Source organism: Cyprinodon tularosa, unplaced genomic scaffold (assembly GCF_016077235.1).
Source record: "Cyprinodon tularosa strain WSP-4 unplaced genomic scaffold, ASM1607723v1 ctg313, whole genome shotgun sequence".
NCBI classification, from domain to species: domain Eukaryota; kingdom Metazoa; phylum Chordata; class Actinopteri; order Cyprinodontiformes; family Cyprinodontidae; genus Cyprinodon; species Cyprinodon tularosa.
Window position 1 is genome coordinate 1,238,155 of NW_024039023.1, and position 25,081 is coordinate 1,263,235.

General features: G+C 40.5%; 1 protein-coding gene across 1 annotated transcript in view; it reads right to left on the minus strand.

Annotated features, from left to right (window-relative positions):
• The window catches only part of LOC119788269 (homer protein homolog 1-like), a 42,383-nt gene extending 17,910 nt beyond the window's left edge, over positions 1-24,473 (minus strand). The window contains exon 1 of the mRNA XM_038292494.1: positions 23,406-24,473. Coding sequence (XP_038148422.1) covers positions 23,406-23,410 — 5 coding nt within the window. The 5' untranslated portion in view covers positions 23,411-24,473. The remainder of the gene's footprint in view (positions 1-23,405) is intronic.
• Positions 24,474-25,081: the final 608 nt, after the last annotated feature.

A 25,081-nucleotide genomic window follows, 5' to 3' on the forward strand; every position in this document is an offset into this window, starting at 1 on the left:
AAGGAGGTCCATCGTGGTGCTTCCGTTTTATGAAACGGTGCAATTTTTCCATCCGGACCAGGACTACAGTTGCTCAGCGACGTCCGGCGGATTATGATGAAAAGCTGGCGAGCTTCCACTCTTTCTGCAGCAAACACATCGCTGACAAAGTCATCCAGCCAAGCCACATCACCAACATGGACAAGGTGCCGCTCACTTTCGACATCCCGATGAATCACACCGTGGAGAAGAAGGGGACCAGCACTGTAGCGATACACACAACGGGGTATGAAAAGGCGTCGTAACTTAATTCAACAGCAGCCTCTGGGCCGCGGCGCATCCGGGCTCACCTCCGCAGGTGTTTTTTCATCTAAATAATCTAAATCTTTTTAAGTGAGAAAGTCCACCTGCAAATTTAATCATTGCAGTCAGTTCATCCAGATTATTATCCTGCCTATGTTTTAAGTTAATTTATGCGTCAATAAACGAAGAAGAAGGGGAAACTGGCATGTCGGATTTAGCGCAGCTGTTTAATTCAGAAACAGAGGATGAGGACTTTGAGGGGTTTGATTAATACTCTGTAATAAATACTTGAATAAAGCACAATCATACTCAGTTTTGCTCCAGCTCTATTTTTCTACCTGAAAACTTAATTCAACAGCAGGCTCTGGGCCGCGGCGCATCCGGGCTCACCTTGGCAGGTGTTTTTTCATCTAAATAATCTAAATCTTTTTAAGTGAGAAAGTCCACCTGAAAATTTAATCATTGCAGTCAGTTCATCCAGATTATTATCCTGCCTATGTTTTAAGTTAATTTATGCGTCAATAAACTGTATCAGAGGAGTAATCACAGCCCTGTGTCATCAGCGATGTGTCTCTCACGGCCGGTTCCCAGGTTTGAATAATACTTTGTAATAAATACACCTTGCAGCTTTATTTGCTGTGATCAGTGGGAACAAAGTAGTTTTAATATGTTTTTAAGTGGGAAAATCCACCTGAGAGGACATGTACCTGTATATAAAAAACGCGCCCTATAGTCCGGTGCGCCTTATGTGTGTGTTAAATACAGAAATGGCACACATAACTGAGACTGCGCCTTTTAGTCCGGTGCGCCTTATGGTCGTGAAAATACGGTAGGAGCTTTTTTGATGTCATCATGTTCATGAGCTGTAGGTATCAAATGTGTTCAGGGGCGATCCCCCTGCTGATGATGTCACAATATGACAACGCTCGTCAGACAAACTGCACTGCATCAGTTTCAGAAGAAACAAATCTCTGGTGTTTATCATGACCTTCCTTTTCCTTTCCTTTGGTGACCAGGGAGCCAAAAGTAGAAACCAATCATTCTCAATATTGAAGGCAAGTACTGCAAGACAGACTGAGCTGTGCCATCTAATAAGAGGATATAAACAGTTTCATTACTTATTTTATAAAGATCTGAGAGCAGGACAAGAAAATATGTCAAAAAATGACTGGTGACGATTTTAGCCAAAGAAAAACAGTGGTTATTCTGCTAGAGAACATCAGATGGTTCTTGTTAACAAGAAGTTAAAAGTCGTGTAGGTTAAGTTGAGTAACTGACAGAGCTGAAAGAAGCTAACCTTTTAGCTGCTCAGCAAAGTTAACCAGAGCGATTCCCAGGTCTGCCCCTTATACCACAGTTACTTAGATCAGCCAAAACAGATCTTTTCCGTTTTGTTATCCATCAGGTGAAGCTTCATTTATCATTAGACACCAATACTACAGATCCTACTGATTCATCGCACTGACGCCACATTATGTTATCATGTTAACGCCACCAGCAGGCACAGAGCCCGACCAGATCTGGTACCTAAACTATGTTCAGGTCCCACATGGAAAAAACGGTTACTCTTCTACTCCCTGTCACAGTGATGCGTTTAAATACCAAATACTTATACAAGTACCAGATTTAGTACCATCCCTAAAAAAGCATGCCACACTTTTCAGATTTGTTTTCATGAAAATGCTTTGATTTTATTATAAGGCAAATCAAAACCTTAGGTTTGAAGTTGTAATGTATAAATCTCTGAAAAGTTTAAATGTTTATTTAAATGACTGTAAGCAAGATGAGAGCATAAACATCCATAATAGGGGCTTTATTACAATACGATGTTATATTGATTTGTTTTGATAAAGATATAATGATTGCTAATCTTAAAAAGTCTGTCAGGATATAATTTCTACTCAGTTTCAGTCTGCAGTCAATATCGCCCCATTTACAACAACCCTCTTAAACCAATCCGTGCCGAGTTCGGACCGCGCTTAGATCAGTTAAACGTGCTGAGCTCTGTTCCTTACAACAGTTTACACATCACACTAGCACAGTTCCTCACCTCTTATTGGTGGTCCACGATACTACAGCTCTTAAGGCGGGAATTATGCAAACAAAATCAGTGAGCCCATAACTTTCAGGAACCTATGTGCCTGGATAGCTTCCTCTACCCAAATTTCAGAGAGCTTCAGTCTCGGCATCTTCCCAGGTCGCACCACGATCTTTTGATGTCATTTATTGTTAAAAGGGTGCGAAGAAGTTCATGTTTTGAAGAGATCTGTGAATTGCAAAGCCAGACACGGCAGAAAACCCGCGACTAGTATTAGATTTAGCCCAGTTCGGTTGTGTCTGGCATCGTCCAGTTTAGCCATGTTCAATAACAGCAGTTATCTTGGTCCCCGTGCTCGGACCGTTCTCGGCACGGTTATAAAAGGGTAGCGTAAACGGGGCTTATGATTCGACATCATCTGCCCATCTAACATAGTTTTCTGCACTGATATCTAACAAAACAACTCAAACATGAAACAGTCGTCTTATTTCTAAACTCTTGGAGGCTTCAGTCAATTAAATAAAAAACATAATTCTTCCAATTATAGTCATAGATCACCTACTGAATGCTTAAATATGATAAGTTCAAACTGTTTAAAGATGATGCTGTAAATTAACGGGTTAATTTCGCATCCATGTTATCGAATCATTTATCATTTGATTACTGCTTATCTCTACGAATTTTTTAAGGATTACTGAAGAGAAAGGGAAGGGTTAGAATAACAAGCCAAAGTATAAATCATCTAAGTTTAAATTGTTAAAACAGAGCAGACCTTCATATCAGCAGAGCTCTTTTTTAACCTTGCAGCCCTAACGGAGGTTCTGCAAAATGCAGCGCTGCATCTGAAAACATAAAAAAAGAGAAAAAAACTGCTTTGGGTCATATTGTTCCATCTCATATGTGTGAATGAGTTTGTGCCAGGCCTGACCGGCAGCCTGTGCACTCAGGCAGAGATGCCTAAGGTGACCTGGAAGCAACCTGTGCTAACATACAGAGATCAGCTGCCACTGGATGACTTCCAGGCAAAGCTATGGATGAAAAGCTCACAAAGCTTTGGATTAAAAGCCAATGACTCTAGAACAGTAACGCTGCTTTTGTTTTGATTCATTTTCCTTTTTTGCCAGGATATAACATTTTCTATACATTTCTAAAGGCAAAAACTGATGTTTGAACAAGTCGTCATACATGTTCATGTTTTATTGCTGCTAAGAGACATAGATTCATTTTGTTAGGCTGCAGTTAAATCACTATTAGTTGTTCCAAAATGTCAACTTAGTAAAAATGTTTGAAGAAAAAAACTGCTTAATGTTCTGTTAGCTGAGCCTTCCTTTGTCCAACTAAGATGTTATGTAGCATGTGGTTATATTTTAAAGCTGAATACAGCTAAAAAATAAGGTTTTCAGTAGGGATTAAACAATCGGATTGATCATGATTCAGCGATTATTGAAATATTCGTAAACTGATTTAGTACTTGATTAATCATTAAAAAACATCCCTTTAGCTAAAAGACCAACCCATTTAAAGTAGCAAAACCAACATTGTGAAAAAATATATAAACACTTTGCATTCAAGATAAAAAAAAAAAGTTTACTTCTGCCAATATGGTCTATATGCAGAACTCCTCAAGTGAAAAAGTTTTACTTTAACCAGGTTTAATTTCCTAAAAAAACAAAAAACAAATCTTATTTAAGTAAACTCTGGCTATCAGATTATCAATTGAAAAAATAATTACAGATTAATCACTTTGCAAAATAATCTTTAGTTGCAGCCCTAATTTCAGGAAAAGGCAAGCATTTTTCCGGATCCCTCACAATCAAAGGCTGATTGCTTTACACCCAGAGTGGAAAAGGTAAATATAAAATTGTCTTTGAATAGTATGAATAATATGAGAAAAACACACTGATTATTAACACACTAAATTGTTTCTAATAATGGAGAGAGAAACCTGCCGGAAAGAGGAAGTTTTGCTGTACTTCAGACAGTTTCACCAGTTGTGATCATGGTGATGCACAACTGCTTTTGGTCTAAACTTGATGTTTTTTTCAAGTTTAAATTTTTTTTTATTGCAAGATATAAAAATAAAGAAATGTGTACGTGTGTCATCAATCCACTTATCAGCTCAGTTTGAGACAGATAGAATTTCTGTCACCAAAGAACCCAACCAAGAACTCAATAAAAACGGAAAACCAAGAAGACAACAGTAAAAAAAAAAAAATGTCCGTTAGTCTATGTTTTTCTTAATGTTTGAAAGCATGAAAAATTAAACAAATATATACTTATAGGTTTGTATTCATATTTTGTTGGTTTGGTCACTGAGATGCAAATCTAACATGCAAATCCACCTTGTTTTTCAATATGGAGTCAAAACATCAATGAACTTAAGAGTAAATCCGTAAGTTGAGACCTCAGAGGTCCAGGGACCATCGACCACTCAACATGCCAGCTCTTTAAGCAGCCTCTCTTTTAATCAGAATGCCAGATGGATAAAACAATGTGCACAATCCTAATTACAGGTTTGCAAGCGGTGCAAGTAAATAGCAAACTGGCTTTGCAGATTGCAGCGCCGCTGCTCTGACAAGCAGAGTTTATCCAGGGACCCTGATCATGACGATCAATAATACATAACTCTGCTTCTTGCCTGCAGCACTTGCAAATAATTCAAAGGTCTGCTTAATGTAGGTGCGAAATTGAATCTTATCCAAACAGATCACTGCCTGTTTATTTGTCCAACTGATGCAAATTAACAGGTTTTTGTTTTAGATAGCCCAGATGTGCAGGTTTTACCTACTTATCTTGAAATTCTACAACAGGTGAGAAACGCAGTTTTCATGACACGGGAACAAACAGTTAATCTAAAGACAAAGTGTCAAGTCATACTGTGAAAATGTTATGCAAATGCATCTGATAGATTCTGATTCCAGCGGACTGACTCAACAAGGTTGGCGCCGGCAGAGCCAGCGACAAAGTAATGTAAGGAGTGACTTCTACCCGTGCTTTGCTTACCATGCTGATAGCTGTAGCTCACACAGATATGATCATATCAACATGCAAAATACCAACACCGATAAGAGTTACACAGAAAGAGCAATAGGTGAGATCTGCTTTCAGTTTCTGCGCAAAAGTGGAAAATAATCAGCTAAAAATGAGACCAAAATTGATGGAGTGGTGGGTATTTAGCCTGCTGTTAACAGGATCTTTGAAAGAAGGTTGCAAGTCACAAGGATGTCTGTCTGCTATGCTTCTAGGAGAAGTGATAAATGCTTGGCTGGGAGTGTCCCATGACTCCTCCGGGATCTAGCCACTGTTCCCGTAACTGGGAATCTCTCATCTCGTTTTAGCGAGTTAAAGGTACACTATGCAACCGGTGTTGATTTTCCAGCGAGGCTCCCCCCAGAGGGCGAAAGTAAAAGTGCACTGTCGTAAATATGCACAGCTGTTCTCCTGGTTTCTCCGTCAAGCCAGGCGCGGTTGTTTTGAGCTTAGCAGCGAATGACTAATGCTGCGTTCACACTGGACGTAGCTGGCGCGACAGAAGCAGCGAGTTTACATGCAAAGTCAATGGTTGACGCGCGTCAAGGTGGAGCAAAAGGTCCCGCGGCGCGTTTTGAGCAGCAGGCGCAGCACGTCTGAGCAGCTGAAGCAGCGCGTCAGGCGTCGGGCTAAGCATCTGACGCAGGGAGAGAGACACAGCGCTGATGATCACTCCTCTTAAACAGTTTATTGACACCTAAATTAACTTAAAATGCAGAAATCTGCCGGCAGAATATGCAGTTTGGATTATTTAGATGAAAAACACCTACCAGCTGCCGCGGTGAACCGCGAGGAGGCGACCCGGCCAGAGGCTGCTGATGAAGGGTTTCCTACTGTCGGCGCACCGCTGGTATGTGGGGGTCTGAGCGGCTCCGACAGAAATAACATTGGGAGGCAGGATTGTAATCTGGATGAACTGACTGCACTGATTACGTTTTCAGGTGTATTTTTTCACTTAAACACATATTAAAACTACTTTATTCCCACTGATCACAGCAAATATAGCTGCAAGGCAGAGAAAGGATAGTGAAGCTCCGCCCAACGCGCGTCAGACACACTTTTTGCACCGCGCAGCCAGTGCAGCAAAGCTGCTTCAGCCGCGCGTCAGAACTAACAGGTACAAGCAGCAAAAATGAAGCAGCAGACGCGATTTTGCTGCTTTTGCTGCGTCTGGTGTGAATGCAGCACTGCACAAAGATTGCCACTGTGCTAGCAACGAGCATGCTTTTAACTGGGGGCGTGTAGCAGTTCTCGCCGTAAAGCAAGACTGACTCTCACGAGACTTCTGAGCCCGTGGGTGCGGGTCGGTGCTCCTGCAATTGCAAGTGCAGTATTTCCCCCACAGACCACCAGGGCGGCCGAGAATACCTTTGTTCAACCTGAAATGACTCATTTAATCATCCAAAACGTTATGGAACACATTAATTAACTGAAAAATGTTGCATAGTGTGCCTTTAATTAAGTAAGCAGAGCGAGCCCTGGCAGACGTTACTTAAAGACAGACGGTTAATTGGAAAGATGTGATAAAAGGATGGGGATGTACGCTGGAATGACATTGACAGAAACAGGCTGGAGGCACCACAGCTTGTCAATATGTCTAACATGATTATTGAGCCAATTGACACCTGGAAAATAGATTGAGGGGGGTGCTTTTGCATTGTTGCCAACTGTAACTATATTATGAGAAACATTTATTTTATTTATTAATTTTTTAAATGCGACCATAAATGGTTAGTCTGCCATTATGACCTAGATGAAACTCAGTTCCCGTTTTGTGTGCATCTCTATGGGTGAGCGTGGTGGATGTTAGCCCATAATCCCTTTTTACAATGAAGCTTGCTGGGGTATTGAAGTCTCATGACGAGTGCTTTGACAGGAATCTGACTGCAAAGCTTATCAGCTCAGCAATTCTCCAAATACAGCCGGCAAAAACACTCTCCGTCGTTGAAGATCCCTGATCAACTAAGAGGAGACTAAAAATCTGCATCCAATGAGACAGAAGCAGTGAACTACGTCGATCTATGCATATAGTTATATCCACAAACCATCTGCTGTTATATCTCAAGCGGTTAAGAGAAACAAACTGATCTAATGTATGTACAGAAAGATATTCTCGATTCAATCCAATTATAGAAAGAGTTAAATAAACACATTTCAGTTTGTCCACCTAGTTATGCCAATTTGACATTCAAAGGAGCCCAACAGAATCCCAACAATCACTCCACCTAAAAGAAAGTGGATGGTTATTATATTGAGCTAACCAGAGGTCATACTGAAGATGCACGAGGAGAGCATAAAAAGATAAACTACACTTTTAACATGAAGAAAAATCCAACAGGTCCCGAATCAACAAGAGCTGCTATTTGCCACGGCCAACAAAAATTTAAGATAAAAAGAAAAACAGTCACTTAATTATGACTACATTCTATGGAAATTATTTTTTTTTTAAAGGAGTGAAAGGCTCCATTTAGGTAAATGATGAGCTATGAGCTCAGACAGGGTTAACAATAGAAAGACAGGGTTAAACTTCTCCCCAAGGGGATTGGTCAATACAGAGAGTGAATGCTAGCCTGGATGCCATTCCGAACTTAGTCCCGCCCACAACGTTTGAGGTCGGGAAGTTCGGTCTGGCATTGTTAAACAGTAGCGCGAGTATGCTTGCACAATATCTGGCGGGCCAATCAAATTGTCAGGGCGGGCTTTATACGGTGATGGACAGATGATCAACAGTAACGTAATCAACCACGTGACCAAAGCGCGCTTGGGTGACAATGGCTGCCGCTGGAGAGTTGAGGTGCGTAGATTCTGCTATTAGGTCTGTTCTAGAAGATATCGACAGCAAATTAATTTTAAAAGAGGAACAAAGAAACGCGATCAAGGCTCATCTTCTTATTCTAGGCGTGCAACTGCACGCTTTGATTTTTGTTGACAACAACTATGCGTCGCTTAACATACGTCACGCACTCCGTTGCTCTTATTGGTTGTAGGGCTATCCAATTGAGTGCAGAGGCATTTTTTTCCCTGGTTCGTTCGAAACACGCCCCATAATCACAGCTCTATGGAGCAGCATCAGACTCATATTCTGACTAGAATTGAGTAGGACTATGTCAGGCTAAGTGACCATTGTGGAACAATAAAGGAATTTACATTACATTAAACATAGAAAGACAGGGTTAAAATAGTAAGAGGGTTTAAAACAAAGAGAGTTAAAAACAGAAAGACAGGGTTAAACAGAGAAAGACAGGGTTAAAATTAGAAAGATGGGGTTAAAAAACAAAGACGGGGTTAAAAATGGAAAGACAGGGTTGAAACAGAAAGATGTAAATACAGAAAGATGAGGTTAAAACAGAAAGCCAGCGTTAAAAATAGAAAGATGAGGTTAAACATAGAATGACAGGGCCAGAAAGAATGACAGGGTCAAGAGTATTATTTATACGAAAATAACTTGCAGGGATTAGAAGCAGTAGCTCAGCTGATTGCTGAAGAAGGTGGCATTAAACAAAATACCAGGCTAGATGTACCTTCTATGAGGAAAACAAACTTCAATTGAATGGCTAGAGCTGAAACAATTAACCGGATTAATCGTGATTAATCGATTATTGAAATAACTGTCAACTAATTTAGTAATAGATTACTCATTAAATAGTGTAGAGACTCTAAAACGAGTCTTTAGCTTACAGAACAACCCACTGTGAAATGTAAATTAAAAAAATTATGTAAACATTTAGTATTTTAGATTAAAAATGTTTTTGTCTGGCAGTATGATCTACCCAGAACTCCTCAAGTGGAACATTTTTAGTTTCACCTGGTTTAATGGTAAATGGCATGTACTTATATAGCGCCTTTATTCAAGTCAGGAGACTTGACCAAAGTGCTTTACACCACATTCATTCCCCCATTCACTCACACACTGATGATGGCAAGCTACATTGTAGCCACAGCTGCCCTGGGGCTCATTGACAGAAGCGGGGCTGCCTTACACTGGCGCCACCGGGCCCTCTGACCACCATCAGTAGACAACACAGGTGAAGTGTCTTGCCCAAGGACACAACGACACTGAAAGTCAGAGTCGGGGCTTGAACCGCCAATCCTTCGATTTCAGGGCAAACTCCTACAGTACATCCAATGCCACTGTCGTCCAACCTTGCCTTAATCTCATAAAAAGTTTAAGGAACCCTTTGCTATCCTATTATTAATCAAATAACCGAAAAAAATATTCCATGGATTAATTTATTTGCAGAATAAGGGTTAAATTCAGCCCTAGAAATGCCATATAATTGGAGACTATTAGAAGAATGTAGCAGAGAGAGGAAAGTTGGTCTGTATGTTCCCCAGTGGCCTAGAGCTATAGAAGCATTATGCAAATAGCTCAGGATAACCTTATCAAGCTTTATTTAAAAGTAAAACTTAAGGCCTAGTTTTAAAAGTTGACAAGGTATGTGCCTCACAAAAAAAAAAAAGATGAGCTGATAACTGAAACATCTGCCTCCCATTCTACTTTTAGAAATTCTACAGTCTCCTCTGTTAGGGGAGTAGTGGCCTAATGGTTAGGGCTTAGAGCTTGGAATCCTGTGGTTCTGAGTTCAAGCCCCACTCCCACAGACTGCCACTCTGGCTCTCTGAGCAAGACGCATGCTCCCTGGAGACCGCACAATGGCAGCCAATTGCTCCCCAAGGTGATGGGTTTAAGGGCAGAGAGTGAATTTCGTTGCTCTGTACTTATGACAGTGTAATGACAATAAAATGTAAAAAAGAAGCTGGAAGTTGGGAACATAGGGAACAATCAGGCCTCTGCTATAATGTGGAGATTTATTATTATTCTTCATTTAAAACAGGAATAACATGGATTATATATCAGAATAATGATGATGATTTAGGTATTTAACTTTTGCTGCTCTTGCTGCAGTGATTTAGATAAAATAAAAAGCTTTTACTTTAGGTTATTATACTTTATTCTGACAGTAAAAACTGATTGAAGTTTTTCTTTCTGTAGGATATTTTTTATGATGGTAATATAAAGGTGAAAGAATGAAGTCACGCAAACCTGTTGGTTTTACTAATTTGACTATTTGTTCATTGCTATTTCATAGATAAAGATAAAACAGCTGGCTTTACTTTATTACTGACGACCAATCTACAGCTAAACTAAGTTTTTTTCTAACATGCTCTAATTCAAAGAAAACAACTTTTGTCTCATCTAAATTTGGAACTAGAAAATTGAAAGAGACTAATATTAATTGAATCCAATTTAAAAAAAAAACAAATAAAAACCTTTACAAAACTGCAAAAAATGCACAGACTACCCATCTTTCTCTGATGGAAAAAAAAACCAAATCTGACTTTCCAAGATTAAACAGAGTTGCGGCTTCACAGGAATTTTAACCACATATGACCAACTTCACTGATGCCATGTTGTCATGGCAACTGCCCACGTGATGGAGGGGCCGGTCCTGAGCCGTGCACATCCTCAAAGTTCATCGCAGCCTCTCCGTCCCGGTGTCCCTGTCAGTTTACCCACTCGCAGAGGGAGACAGCAGGCGCCTGGCAAGGCTGATCCTGCAGGCAAACTCCCATATGCTGCTCCGCAGCAGCAGCTCCAACCACAAGCACATGCAGAGCAAGCACTGCGTACATGAAGGTTAAAAAAAACAAATATACAGTCATCTCTTAGAGAGGTGCCCAAAGCTGGAGGAAAGGATAGATGCTTAAGTCTTATTTTTAGACGTCAATACATTTTTTAAGCATATCTTTTATTAAAGAGTTTATGAGAAAAGGTGTAAAAAATTATGCAACCTTAAGTAACCATACATTTTTATAAAGCATATACAGCATTCTTCAATGACCCGTCCTGTTCTGCAATAGATGTTTGGAATTGAAGGCAAGTGTTGCGTATAACGTCTGTAACCAACTACAGCAGTCTGTAGTTACTGGCAAATCTAGTGAAGATCATTTCAAAATATATTTTACTTTTTTTAATTAGTATCCCATCCTGTTATTTTTATTTCTCCAAACATAGTTAGCTTATCATTCATTTAATTCATATAATCAAGAAATAATTCAGTCCGCCCTGCCATTGGAATCACTTCAAGGCTTTAGCATGATGAAGTCAATGAATATTCGTCAGTGCAGACAAAGTGGGATTGTAAAGTTCTAGATCAATTCATTTCGATTCAATCTGTTTTTACAATAATGAAAGTGGTTCAACTGTGTTTCAAAATACTCATGTATTTTATTTTTTCCTGTCACATTAAACACAAAGTGCAAACTTGTAAATCAAACAGTTTAAACATGAGATGTGAACAAAAGTGTCTCAAAAGTGCAAACTTGTTTGTGAAAAGTGAAAAAGTGAAGCCTCACTTGAGCAAACGGACGTGACACAGACGAAATGAATGAGCTGCATTATCTCCACTGCACAAACCATATTTGCAACGTTGTCTGTAAGAACTACAGGGTGTTTGCTGCTCAGCTCCAATTTTATTATGTCTTCAGTCAACCTATTGGCTATATTTGCAGCTGTCTGGCTTGAAGTAATCTTGAGAGCATCTTTCCTGCTCATTTGAATGTGAACGTCATGCGAGTCACTATAAAATGAATCAATCTCATTCCCTAGACATCGATTTTGCAAAAATTTAAAGGAATCGGTTCAAAATCGATTAAATCATTTTTTTTACCCAGCCCTAGTGTCAACATGTTATTGTGACAGGTATCGTATCGCAACACTAATGCCAATACTCACCCCTAGTATTATCAACTTCCCTTAATAGCAACACATTCATTAGCTTTCCTCCATCACTGATCTGTGCTAGATTGCAGCCTCCACTTTCTGTTTAATAAAGCCATAAGTGACGACGTGATGTTAGTGTCGACATATAACAATATGCTTTGCTTGCTCGCTTCAAACCAAATGAGAACATTTTTTTCCCCCAAAATTTTAATGAATTCACTTAAAACTCGCGTTTCAGTTGGATGGAAACAGGGCTAATAGTGTATGTGCAGGATAGAAGGGGGTATGTTTATAACAATATCGGTTATAAAAAACATGAATCAATAAAGACAAATGCAAGTAGAAGTTATCAGCTATTTTTAAAGCTTAGTGCAATGAGGGGGCGGAGGAACACCATGGAGTGAAGACGTGCTTCTTGAGGCTCCGCAAAAGCAGGGACAAAACATTTATTTTAAAGTACACCCCTATTTATAAATCAGCCTCGCATATGTATATAATGGTGCGCTTCTAATCCCTGGTTCATTTGACACCTTTTTTGGTCGCTAAGTCGTTTGCTTCAATAACTTTTCGTAGCAGGCCGCGGTCACCGCCTCGGACCTAGCCAGCGTGCACTAGCTTCATAGCGCTCGACCCGGGCCCTAAACGGACTGGTCTGTCACTTTCGGGTTGATCCCTTATCCCCTGCACGGTGGCACTAGGACTGATATTACTGCGGGCACGGGTGAGCATAAAAGAGTGGTTTCCATCCTTGGACGGTTCATTGTGCTAAAGCTAATTACTGGTTGCGCTCGCCCGTGTCGCTGGACCGTGACGTCATCGTTTCCGCCAACTTTCTTCGGTACTGTTTGGGACCATTTTCTGTTTTAAAGTACTGCGACTCTTGTAAAATGGACAAGAGGGAGACTAAGGGATCTCGTCAGAGACGTACTGCCGCTGAGACGAGCTCCGGATCGGGCGCGCTCCGGATGGATGAGACGCCGCTGGGGAGCGACGAGCGTGGATCAGATACACCGCTCAGTGAGGCAACATTCACCAAAGCACTGCAGGGTCTGAAGCAAGACATTTGTGATACTTTCGATTCGAGGATCAACTCTCTTACTCTCACATTAAGGTCAGAAATTAATTCCGTAAAGGCTGAGCTTAATGCTAATATAAACTCCATCCAGTCTCTTGTTGAAACTCAGGGAGCCACAATCAAAGAGCTCGAGGTCTCTGCTACCACTTGCAGTGATGATTTGTCCTCCCTGCAGTCCTCCGTATCTGTTTTAACAGAGGAAGTTAAACATCTAAAGGCTAAATGTGAGGATCTGGAGGGAAGATCAAGGCGTAATAATATTCGTCTCATCGGGCTGGCTGAAGGACTGGAACTGCCCAGCCCTAGAGAATTCATCTCACAGCTTCTGCGTGACCTTTTGGGATTGGAGGATGTGCCGCTTCTGGACCGGGCTCACAGGTCTAGCAGGGAAAAACCTAAAGAAGGAGCTCCACCTCGACCAATTATCATCAGAGTGCATTATTTTCATGTGAAGGAACTGATTCTGCGCCGGGCAGGAGCTGCTGCACATCTTCTCTATCAGGGCAGGAAAATTTTTATCTTTCCAGACTTTATGTCATCAGTGGCCAAAAAACGCTCACAGTTTGGGAATGCCAAACGTCTCCTACACTCGTGCCCTGGTGTTAAGTTTGGCCTGTTCTATCCTGCTGAGTTAAGAATCACACTGCCAAATGGAACTGTGCGCAAGTTTTCCGACCCCTAAGCTGCCACAGACTTTATTAAGAAACTGGGAGGGGGTGCTCCTTCTGACTAATAACTGTGATTTGGTTTGAGGCTGATGTTCGTTATTTCTGATTTATATCCGTGAAACGGTAACCTAACTGCAGGGGGTTTTTCTTTTTTTTTTCTCTCCCTTTTTTTATTTAATTTTTTTATTATTTATTTTTATTTATTTTTTATTTTTTATACATATTGGATTCTAATCATTTTCTTATCTTATTTACGATCTTTTATTTATTTTTGTTTAATTCTATTTTTATACTATTATACTACTTATATTTTATTAAAATCCCCCCCCCCCCTTGTTTTTTTTTTTCTTTCTATCCTTATTACTGATTTATTTCCTATATATAATTTATTGGTTTATTTATATTTCTGTGTATGCATGGGTGTGTAGATGCATATATATTTATACACTTAATTAGATAATATAATTTGACCCATTTATTTTTGTTCCTGCTTTGCACTGGTGGGAGCTTGAGTTCTACTGGGTCCGTGGATGCTTGGGAAGAGGTATCTAGTAGTTAGCAAAAGGGGGTATGCGCGCATCTTGTTTGGGAAGATGCTTCAGCAATCAGGGGTAAGTTCTAATGTTCTTGTTTTGTCGTACTGTTTTTTTATATGTTATTTGGTCTTTAAGTGCTATCAATGGGTCATCCTTTACACAGATTGATGGATGTCACAATCTAATCGTGAAAATTTACTAAAGGGTCAGGTTTTCAAGTTTTGTAGCTGGAATTGTAAGGGTGTAAATCAACCCATTAAAAGGAGTAAAGTGCTCCATCACTTACAGCATTTGGGTGCTCAAATTGTTTTTTTACAAGAAACCCACTTGAAAATTTCAGATCATTCTAGAGTCCGGAAGGGCTGGGTTGGCCAAATGTATCATTTAACTTTTCAAGGAAAATCTCGAGGTGCTGCTATTTTAATTCACAAATCAGTACCATTTGTGTCTTCTAACATTATTACTGATCCTAATGGTAGATACATTATTGTTTGTGGGAGCATCTTTAATACAAAATTAGTTTTGGCTAATGTGTACGCACCGAATTGGGACGATTATAATTTTTTTAATTCCTTTTTCACCAAGATTCCAGATTTATCTTCACATTTTCTTATCTTGGCTGGCGATTTGAACTGTTGGCTGGGCCCTTTGGACCGGTCATCAAACAATATTAACAGACAATCACATTCTTCCAAAGTTGTTAATAATTTTCTTAAAGAATTCTCAGTTATTGATGCCTGGCGCTTTCTTAACCCTACTCGTAAAGAATATACATTTTTCTCCCCAGTTCACCATACATACACTCGTATTGATTACATTCTTTTGGACAGCCGTCTGATACCGCATATCCGGTCTTGTTCTCACAATGCCATTGTAATTTCAGATCATGCTCCTGTGACATTGGACCTGGTGTTGGGAGGTGGTTCTCCTTCTGTTGTTCCTTGGCGCTTAAACACACATCTGCTGTCGGATGATAAGTTTGTTGCCTTTGTTACTTCAAAAATAGACTTCTTCATTGCTACAAATGATACTCCAGGTACATCACCCTCTCTCTTGTGGGAGACTTTTAAGGCTTTTATACGAGGACAGATTATATCCTACAGTAGTTTCGAAACTAAACAGAGAAAGGCAAAGTTGTCAGAACTTACAACTCGAATTCTACAGTTGGATGAACTATACGCAGCTTCCCCTTCACCCGAGGCATACAATGTTAGGTTGTCTTTACAGGCAGAATTTGACCGATTGGCATCAGTACAAGTGGAGGAAATGCTTTTGAAGTCGCAGCACGCCCAATATGAATATGGTGACAAGGCCAGTAAATTACTTTCTCACCAACTTCGTAACGCGTCAACAAAACATTTTATCCCACGGATCAAAACTCACAATGGCATTTCTTCGGATCCACAAATAATTAATAACCAGTTCCAAGAATTTTATTCGTCATTATACGTGTCTGAATGTCCATTTGATATTTTGTCTCTGGACTCTTTCTGTGATAACCTTGTTTTTCCTGTATTAGACCGAACGTATAGTCTTAAAATGGAAGAGCCCTTGACAGTAAAAGAAGTTCTACGTGCTCTTAATATTATGCAAAGTTCAAAATGCCCAGGACAGGATGGATTTCCTGTCGAATTTTATAAAAAATTCAGTCTTAAATTGGCTCCCCTCCTGCTGAACATGTTTAGGCACTCATTTGAAACTGGAACTCTCCCACCATCCTTATTACAGGCTTCTATTTCTGTGATCCTGAAGAAGGATAAAGATCCTCTATCTTGTGGCTCCTATCGCCCAATTTCCCTTTTAAATGTTGACTATAAAATTCTCGCCAAACTTTTAGCCCTCCGTTTAGAAACTGTCTTGCCTTCTTTGATCAGTCCTGACCAGACTGGATTTATTAAGGGGAGATATGCCTTCTCCAATGTTAGACGGTTATTTAATGTGCTCTATAACCCCACAGATTCTTGTGAAGCTGAATTTGTGATTAGTCTGGATGCGGAGAAGGCGTTTGACAGAGTGGAGTGGGGTTACCTTTTTTATGTACTTCGACGTTTTGGATTTGGTAATAAGTTTATTTCATGGATAAAGCTCTTATACACCTCCCCGCTTGCCTCTGTCAAAACAAATTCCATTTATTCTAAATACTTTCCTCTTTTCAGAGGCACTAGACAGGGGTGTCCCATGTCCCCATTACTTTTTGCAATAGCTATAGAGCCATTGGCCATCTCACTTAGATCCAATATACATTTAAGTGGGGTCACAAGATCAGGCCTTGAACAACCGCTTTCCTTGTACGCCGACGACTTGCTTCTCTATATTTCTAAACCAGCCTCTTCAGTCCCTATTGTACTTTCAACTCTTGACCAATTTAGCCGCGTCTCTGGCTATAAACTAAACCTTGGCAAAAGTGAAATTTTTCCATTGAATTCGGTGGCTCGAAAATATTCACTTGCTTCTCTCCCATTTAGGGTTGCCCTTGATGGTTTTACTTATTTAGGGGTTAAGGTCAAAAGTAAATTTTGCGAACTTTTAAAATTTAACTTTGAGCCGTTGGTGGACAGGGTCAAACAAGACCTAGATAGATGGTCTTTGCTTCATTTATCTGTTGCTGGGAGAATTAATACGATTAAAATGAACGTGCTTCCCAAGTTTTCTTTTCTCTTTCAGTGTGTCCCTGTTTTTATCCCCGTTTCTTTCTTTAACAAACTGGACCAAATCATCACTAGATTTATTTGGGATCATAAACCCTCTAGAATTCGTAAATCATATCTTGGGAGACCAAAAAGTGTGGGTGGAATGGCATGGCCGGACTTTATGTTTTATTATTGGGCATCCAATATTAGAATTCTTAATTATTGGTTAAAGGCAAATGATTTTGACAGTGCCCCGGCTTGGTTGGATTTGGAAGCCTCAGCCTGTATACGATTGTCCTTGTCTGCTTTAGTTTATGCTCCCAAATTGCTATCAGGTGCTGAAATTCCAAACAACAAAATGGTGAGGGTGACTCTGAAAATTTGGTTTCAGTTCCGCCGCTATTTTAAATTAAACTTTTTTTCTTTACAATCTCCTATCTTTAAGAACCCTTTATTCCGGCCCTCTATGATGGATAGTGCTTTCTCTGTTTGGTTCTCTCATGGTATCAAAAGCTTTGGTGACCTCTATGAGGAGGGTATATTCGTCTCCTTCGATCAGCTTTCTGCAAAATTTGACCTCCCAAAGAGCCACTTTTTTCGTTACCTACAGGTCCGAAGTTATGTTAAGGAAAAAACTTCTCTCTTTCCCTCTAAACCTCCTGTGAATGATTTGGATATACTTTTGTCACCTCCCCCACCGAAAAAGGGTCTTATTTCATGTTTGTATGAGAGATTGTGCTGTTTTCGTGAGTCCCCAATTCTCTCAATCAAAGCGGCATGAGAGGAGGACTTGGGTTTTCTGTTTTCAGATGACTTGTGGGATAAAATCCTTTACCGTGTACATGGTTCGTCACTGTGTGCCAGACATGGACTAATTCAGTGTAGGGTCCTGCATCGCACTCACTGGACTAAGGCCAGGCTTTCTAAAATATACCCAAACGTTAGCCCGGAGTGCGATCGTTGCCATCAAACACCTGCCTCACTGATCCATATGTTTTGGTCATGCCCATCACTAAAGCAATATTGGACAAACATTTTTGCAGCCTTGTCTGAAGTAGTTCATATGTCCATCCAGCCTGATCCCTTAACTGCATTGTTTGGTGTACTTTCTGAGACGGTTTCTTTGTCAAGACTTAAGGCTGATCTGGTTTCATTTCTCACTCTGTTGGCGAGGCGTAGAATATTGCTGTGCTGGAAATCAGCTTTACCTCCCTCATTTGAAATCTGGATTAAAGATGCTTTGCACTTTAGTAAACTTGATAAGATTAAATTTACCCTACGAGGTTCCACAGCTAAATTTTTAAAGATTTGGCAACCGTTTTTTGATTTTATTCAGACATTGCCGTCCCGTATGGTGCCCAACTAAGTTTTGCTTTTGCCTGACCTTTCTACTTGCATTATCATACTATTTATCAAATTATTTATTCTGTCATTAATACCCATTGATGCACTTTTTTTCTTAAATCCTTCCCCCCCCCCTTTTTTTTTTCTTTTTTTTTTCTCTCTCACTATTTGGGAAGGCTTATCCATGTGTACTGTACGACTTATGTTCGGTTCTGTTATAGGAAAAAAAGTCTACATATCTTGTTCATATATTTTTGCACATTTTGTATTTTGACGTTAAAATCTAATAAAAAGATTTATAAAAAAAAAAAAAAAGGAAAAAAAAAAAAAAAAGCTTAGTGCAATAAAAGCCTTATTAAAATGTTTGGGATTCTTCATGCCGAGATAACGTAACACTGATATCTTTAGGGGAAAATCCTGGTTTTGCAATTTAATCAGTCTAAATCTATAGTGATTGGGGAAACAATTTATTTTTCAGACAAATCCGCCTTCTTTCTAAAACTCTAGTCTGTAAAACAAATCATCAAATTGGTTGACACCGAAATATACAATGAATCATAAGAATGTGACATTGTTCATGCTGTAACACCATCCTGCCAAATTAAACCCTCGGATATTCTGCATGCCCAGTGTGCTGCAAACTACTACGACTACAAAGAAGGAAAGAAACACGTGTGTTCTTAATTAAGGGTTACACGCAGGCATGTTTGAGAAAGGCTCTTTTTCTGTGCTTGAGGAACTGATTGTTGGCTGGATTATAACTGCTGGCCTTGAGATTTAATGAGGATAAAGAGGTTAGCAGTTCACTCTCCTCCTCCGAGCACAATATGACAACAAACCAATCACACGCCACATCATCTGCTTTCATCTGGAGCGAGAAGTAGGTCGCTCTTGATCAGAAGAATCGCCAAACATCTGCAGGTTCTGCGGCTCGCCTTCTGCGATGCATGTGACATATAATTAAAGGATACACTTGTTTTTTTTGAAGGTATACCATTTAAGGCGTAACATGTGTTACCCTGGAGACAGTGGCTTACTGGGTTACAGCTTCTGTAATCTAAAGGGCCAATAGATGGCCTCTTTAGGGCGATTTGATGAGCGCCTGCTGCCATCAGCATGCTTTTATTTAAAGTGAACCAAAATAGATAACTTGGAAAGAAGTAATATTCATTACTGGGATATTGTGAAGAGTTTGTGCCTCATCAGGACTCTCTCTTTGCCTGTCCTGCCGGACGAAATATATCAATACTTCATGCATGTGTCTATCCATAATATTGACATGTTGGAGGGAACAAGAGGTCAGAAAAACAAAACCAAATAGCAGCTAATATCAGAGCATGCATTACATGCAATTCATTTGAATTCTTTTACACCAAAATGCCCCGTTGACCAATCAACGAATACATTTTTGGATGTGAAAACCTCACAGCTTTCACTTTCAAGGTGTAGTCTTAAATCACATTTTCCTTCACACTTGCCCTACATCTTAGACTTTAAGACCATTTGATTTTAATACATGCATGTATATTTCTGTGTTTTTGTCTTTAAGCGGTTGCAAGATAAAGACTGCACAAAAAATACAGAGAAATTGGGCATATATATATATATATATATATATATATATATATATATATATATATATATATATATATATATATATATATATATATATATATTAGGGGTGGAACGATTCACAAAATCCACGGTTCGGTTCGATTCACGGTTTCTGGTCACGGTTTTCGGTTCGATTCGGTATATGTTGATTGCTAAACCGAAATTCCATAAAAAATTATGAAATTAAGGAAAAAATCCCCCCAAAAATAATGGATTGTAATTATTTTTAATGATCCGCGGAAACCCTGGATCATTTCCGTATGCTTTGCTGCTTTGAATTTAATCATCTGGCGCATGCTCTCTAACCTGACAACAGCCAGATGCATGTCTCGCTCATGTCTCGCTCCCCCACATGCATCTGGCTGTTGTCAGGTTACATGCTCTCTACCATCTCCAAGGAACTCAGAGGGGAGCGGACGAAGCCACAGCGGGGGCTGTAGGCTTTGCTTTGAGCAGCCGGTCTGGAGCGCAGCGGGGCGGTTAGCATGACATGTTGCTGTTAGCATAAACAAAAAGTGTTGCACAATGCTTGCACACTGTTGCACTTTTATCCATAACTTTCTTTCCGCCGTCATCGTAGGTCACTCTAAATGCAAAGCGCTCCCATACAGCAGACCTATAAAGTGCTGCTGGCGCGTCTTCCAACTCCAGTTCTTTCCCACTCGCCATTCCGACACAATTCTCCACAACAACTGATTTTTTTCTGCTTCACCCGGCTAAGCTGCTTCGCTTCTTCTTCTTCTTGTTTACTACTGGTGGTTGGCTTTGGTCGCAGTACCGCCACCTTCTGCTCTGGAGTGTAATCGCTTCCTCTATGAGAAAAAGGAGCAGCAAATGAACCGAACGAAACACGCGAACCGAACCGAGACAGTCGAACCGAACGATTCTGACGGTTTTTATAAATCGTCCCATCCCTAATATATATATACACATACACACACACACACACACACACACACACACACACACACACACACACACACACACACACACACACACACACACACACACATACATTTAGAAGTTTGGGGTCACATTGAATGTTCTTATTTTTGAAGGAAAAGCACTGTACTTTTCAATGAAGATAACTTTAAACTAGTCTTAACTTTAAAGAAATACACTCTATACATTGCTAATGTGGTAAATAACTATTCTACCTGCAAATGTCTGTTTTTTGGTGCAATATCTGCATAGGTGTATAGAGGCCCATTTCCAGCAACTATCACTCCAGTGTTCTAATGGTAAAATGTGTTTGCTCATTGGCTCAGAAGGCTAATTGATGATTAGAAAACCCTTGTGCAATCATGTTCACACATCTGAAAACAGTTTAGCTCATTACAGAAGCTACAAAACTGACCTTCCTTTGAGCAGATTGAGTTTCTGGAGCATCACATTTGTGGGGTCAAGTAAACGCTCAAAATGGCCAGAAAAAGAGAACTTTCATTTGAAACTCGACACTCTATTCTTGTTCTTAGAAATGAAGGCTATTCCATATGAGAAATTGCTAGAAATTGAAGATTTCCTACAACGGTGTGTACTACTCCCTTCAGAGGACAGCACAAACAGGCTCTAACCAGAGTAGAAAAAGAATTGGGAGGCCGCGTTGCACAACTGAGCAAGAAGATAAGTACATTAGTCTCTAGTTTGAGAAACAGACGCCTCACAGGTCCCCAACCGGCATCTTCATTAAATAGTACCCGCAAAACACCAGTGTCAACATCTACAGTGATGGGGCGGCTGAGGGATTCTGGGCTTCAGGGCAGAGTGGCAAAGAAAAAGCCATATCTGAGACTGGCCTATAAAAGAAAAAGATTAAGATGGGCAAAAGAACACAGACATTGGACGGAGGAAAACTGGAAAAAGTGTTGTGGACGGATGAATCCAAGTTTGAGGTGTTTGGATCACAAAGAAGAACGTTTGTGAGATGCAGAACAAATGAAAAGATGCTGGAAGAATGCCTGACCTTTCACACCAGCAGGAACCTTTCACATTGACAGGAACCTTTCACACCGACAGGAACCGTTTACACCGACAGGAACCTTTCACATTGACAGGAACCTTTCACATTGACAGGAACCTTTCACACCAGCAGGAACCTTTCACATTGACAGGAACCTTTCACACCGACAGGAACCGTTTACACCGACAGGAACCTTTCACATTGACAGGAACCTTTCAAATTGACAGGAACCTTTCACACCAGCAGGAACCTTTCACACCAGCAGGAACCTTTCACATTGACAGGAACCTTTCATATTGACAGGAACCTTTCACACCGACAGGAACCTTTCACACCGACAGGAACCATTCACGTTGACAATAACCTTTCACACTGACAGGAACCATTCACTTTGACAGGAACCTTTCACACCGACAAGAACCTTTCACATTGACAGGAACCTTTCACACTGGCAGGAACCTTTCACATTGACAGGAACCTTTCACACTGGCAGGAACCTTTCACATTGACAGGAACCTTTCACACTGGCAGGAACCTTTCACATTGACAGGAACCTTTCACACCTACAGGAACCTTTCACACCAGCAGGAACCTTTCACACCAGCAGGAACCTTTCACATTGACAGGAACCTTTCACACCGACAGGAACCGTTTACACCGACAGGAACCTTTCACATTGACAGGAACCTTTCAAATTGACAGGAACCTTTCACACCAGCAGGAACCTTTCACACCAGCAGGAACCTTTCACATTGACAGGAACCTTTCATATTGACAGGAACCTTTCACACCGACAGGAACCTTTCACACCGACAGGAACCATTCACGTTGACAATAACCTTTCACACTGACAGGAACCATTCACTTTGACAGGAACCTTTCACACCGACAAGAACCTTTCACATTGACAGGAACCTTTCACACTGGCAGGAACCTTTCACATTGACAGGAACCTTTCACACTGGCAGGAACCTTTCACATTGACAGGAACCTTTCACACTGGCAGGAACCTTTCACATTGACAGGAACCTTTCACACCTACAGGAACCTTTCACACCAGCAGGAACCTTTCACACCAGCAGGAACCTTTCACATTGACAGGAACCTTTCACATTGACAGGAACCTTTCATATTGACAGGAACCTTTCACACCGACAGGAACCGTTTACACCGACAGGAACCTTTCACACCGACAAGAACCTTTCACATTTACAGGAACCTTTCACACTGGCAGGATCCTTTCACATTGACAGGAACCTTTCACACTGGCAGGAACCTTTCACATTGACAGGAACCTTTCACACTGGCAGGAACCTTTCACATTGACAGGAACCTTTCACATTGACAGGAACCTTTCACACCTACAGGAACCTTTCACACCAACAGGAACCTTTCATGTGGAGTTAGCTGGGAGTAGCATGCTAGCAGATGAATTTCAGTAACTGAAGAATCAGGCTGAGTGGGTTTTTACAGGTTTTCGTTGCGTGTGCTGCCGGTTACATACCCCATTTCTGCTGGGTTTGGGTTCCAAGATGGGTGGGAGAATAATCCAGTGTGTGGTCTCTCTGGTTGCTGCTGGTGTTGATCCTCCCTCCCTTCCTCCCGGGATAAAGCCGCTCCGCTGTGGGTTTGGACCGGCTCTGCGGAGCCGCTCTCACTCAGACAGGTCTGGCTGAGCTGTTATGCCCTTGGGCTCATCCTTTCCGGCTGGTCTCGTCGGGAGCGGAACGTGTCGGTGCATGATGATGACCGAACCGAACAGCGGCAGCGCTAACGGCCGTTAGCTGCTGCTACCGTTAGCCGACAATAAAAACAAACCGCTCGCCTTTCAAGGATTATGGAGCCAAACTGGAGAAGACTGACAGCAGAGGGAGCCTGCTTTATACCACTATTAGCTGTTTTTTAGCTGAAAGTTGAAAAAATACTGAAAGTCTCGACGATAAATGCTGGTGAAGCGTTAAAAAATAAACAAGCCTCAATTTTAGCTTGTTTGTAAATAAGTAGCTGGTGTGAAATCTTGCAAGAAGTGGAATATTTAAACCAAAAAAAGAGGGATTACATCCCCATTCCCATTTAAACAACCTGTATCAATTCCTAAATGCAAGTTTGACTCGCTTACTTTCAACCAAAGTCCGACCTTCCATTAAATTATAAACTAAAAAAGCTTCCCAGGGATAAATATTATTGAGTTTCACTCCCTCTGATGCATTGACCGCAGATCGGAGGTGACAGACATCTTCCTCTCGGACGGTTCTCCATCCTCTCTGCTGCTTCTGGAGATGATACAAAAGACATTTGCTTTCCTCTTCGGGGTTTTTCCTCCTCTGGGATTAAAAAGAAGCTCGTTTTCTCTTTACGTTGACATAAACTCCAACATCCGCGCAGAGGAATATTTGTTTCTGCGTTTCTCTAAAGCAGGCTTGTAGATGAGTAGAAGCTACGACGTTGATTCTTCGTTGGCTTGATCATTCTGCTCCTTCATCAAATTCATCATCATCATCATCCACCCCTCTGCCCTCTGTCAGCCTCTCATCTCATTCATCGCACAGCTTCCTCCGACGCTCCTGTTGGGAGCGTGAATGTCACGTCATCACGTCACGTTCGAATCACGTTTAGTTTTTTTTTTCTATGCTAGTGATTGGCTAAATTGTTTCAATAAAATTTTATTTTTTTTTACATGATACGGTAGAGCATTAGAGCCACTGAAAAAAAAAGTTAACTGATTTTCGAATTTTATTTCAGTATAATATGAGAAAAGAGTCAGAATTCTGACTTTAATCTCAGAATTCTGACTTTTTTCTCAGAATTCTGACTTTAATCTCAAAATTCTGACGTTAATCTCAGAATTCTTACTTTGATCTCAGAATTCTGACTTTAATCTCAGAATTCTGAATTTTTTCTCAGAATTCTGACTTTTTTTCTCAGAATTCTGAATTTAGTCTCAGAATTCTGACAGCTAACAAACATGTTATCATCAAGCCGTAGCCGTGTCTGTTTTACAGACTAAACTAACTCTCTTGTTTTAATCACCTTCTGCTCTTCCAATAATTAAATAGTATCACCAGGGACCCCTCGGGCACATAAAAAGTCCCCTATTTCCGTCATTTTCCCCCATTGTGTTACTGGCCTTCCCAAATAACTCACATCTTTGTCAGTGAAGCTGAAGGCTCCCACATCTCT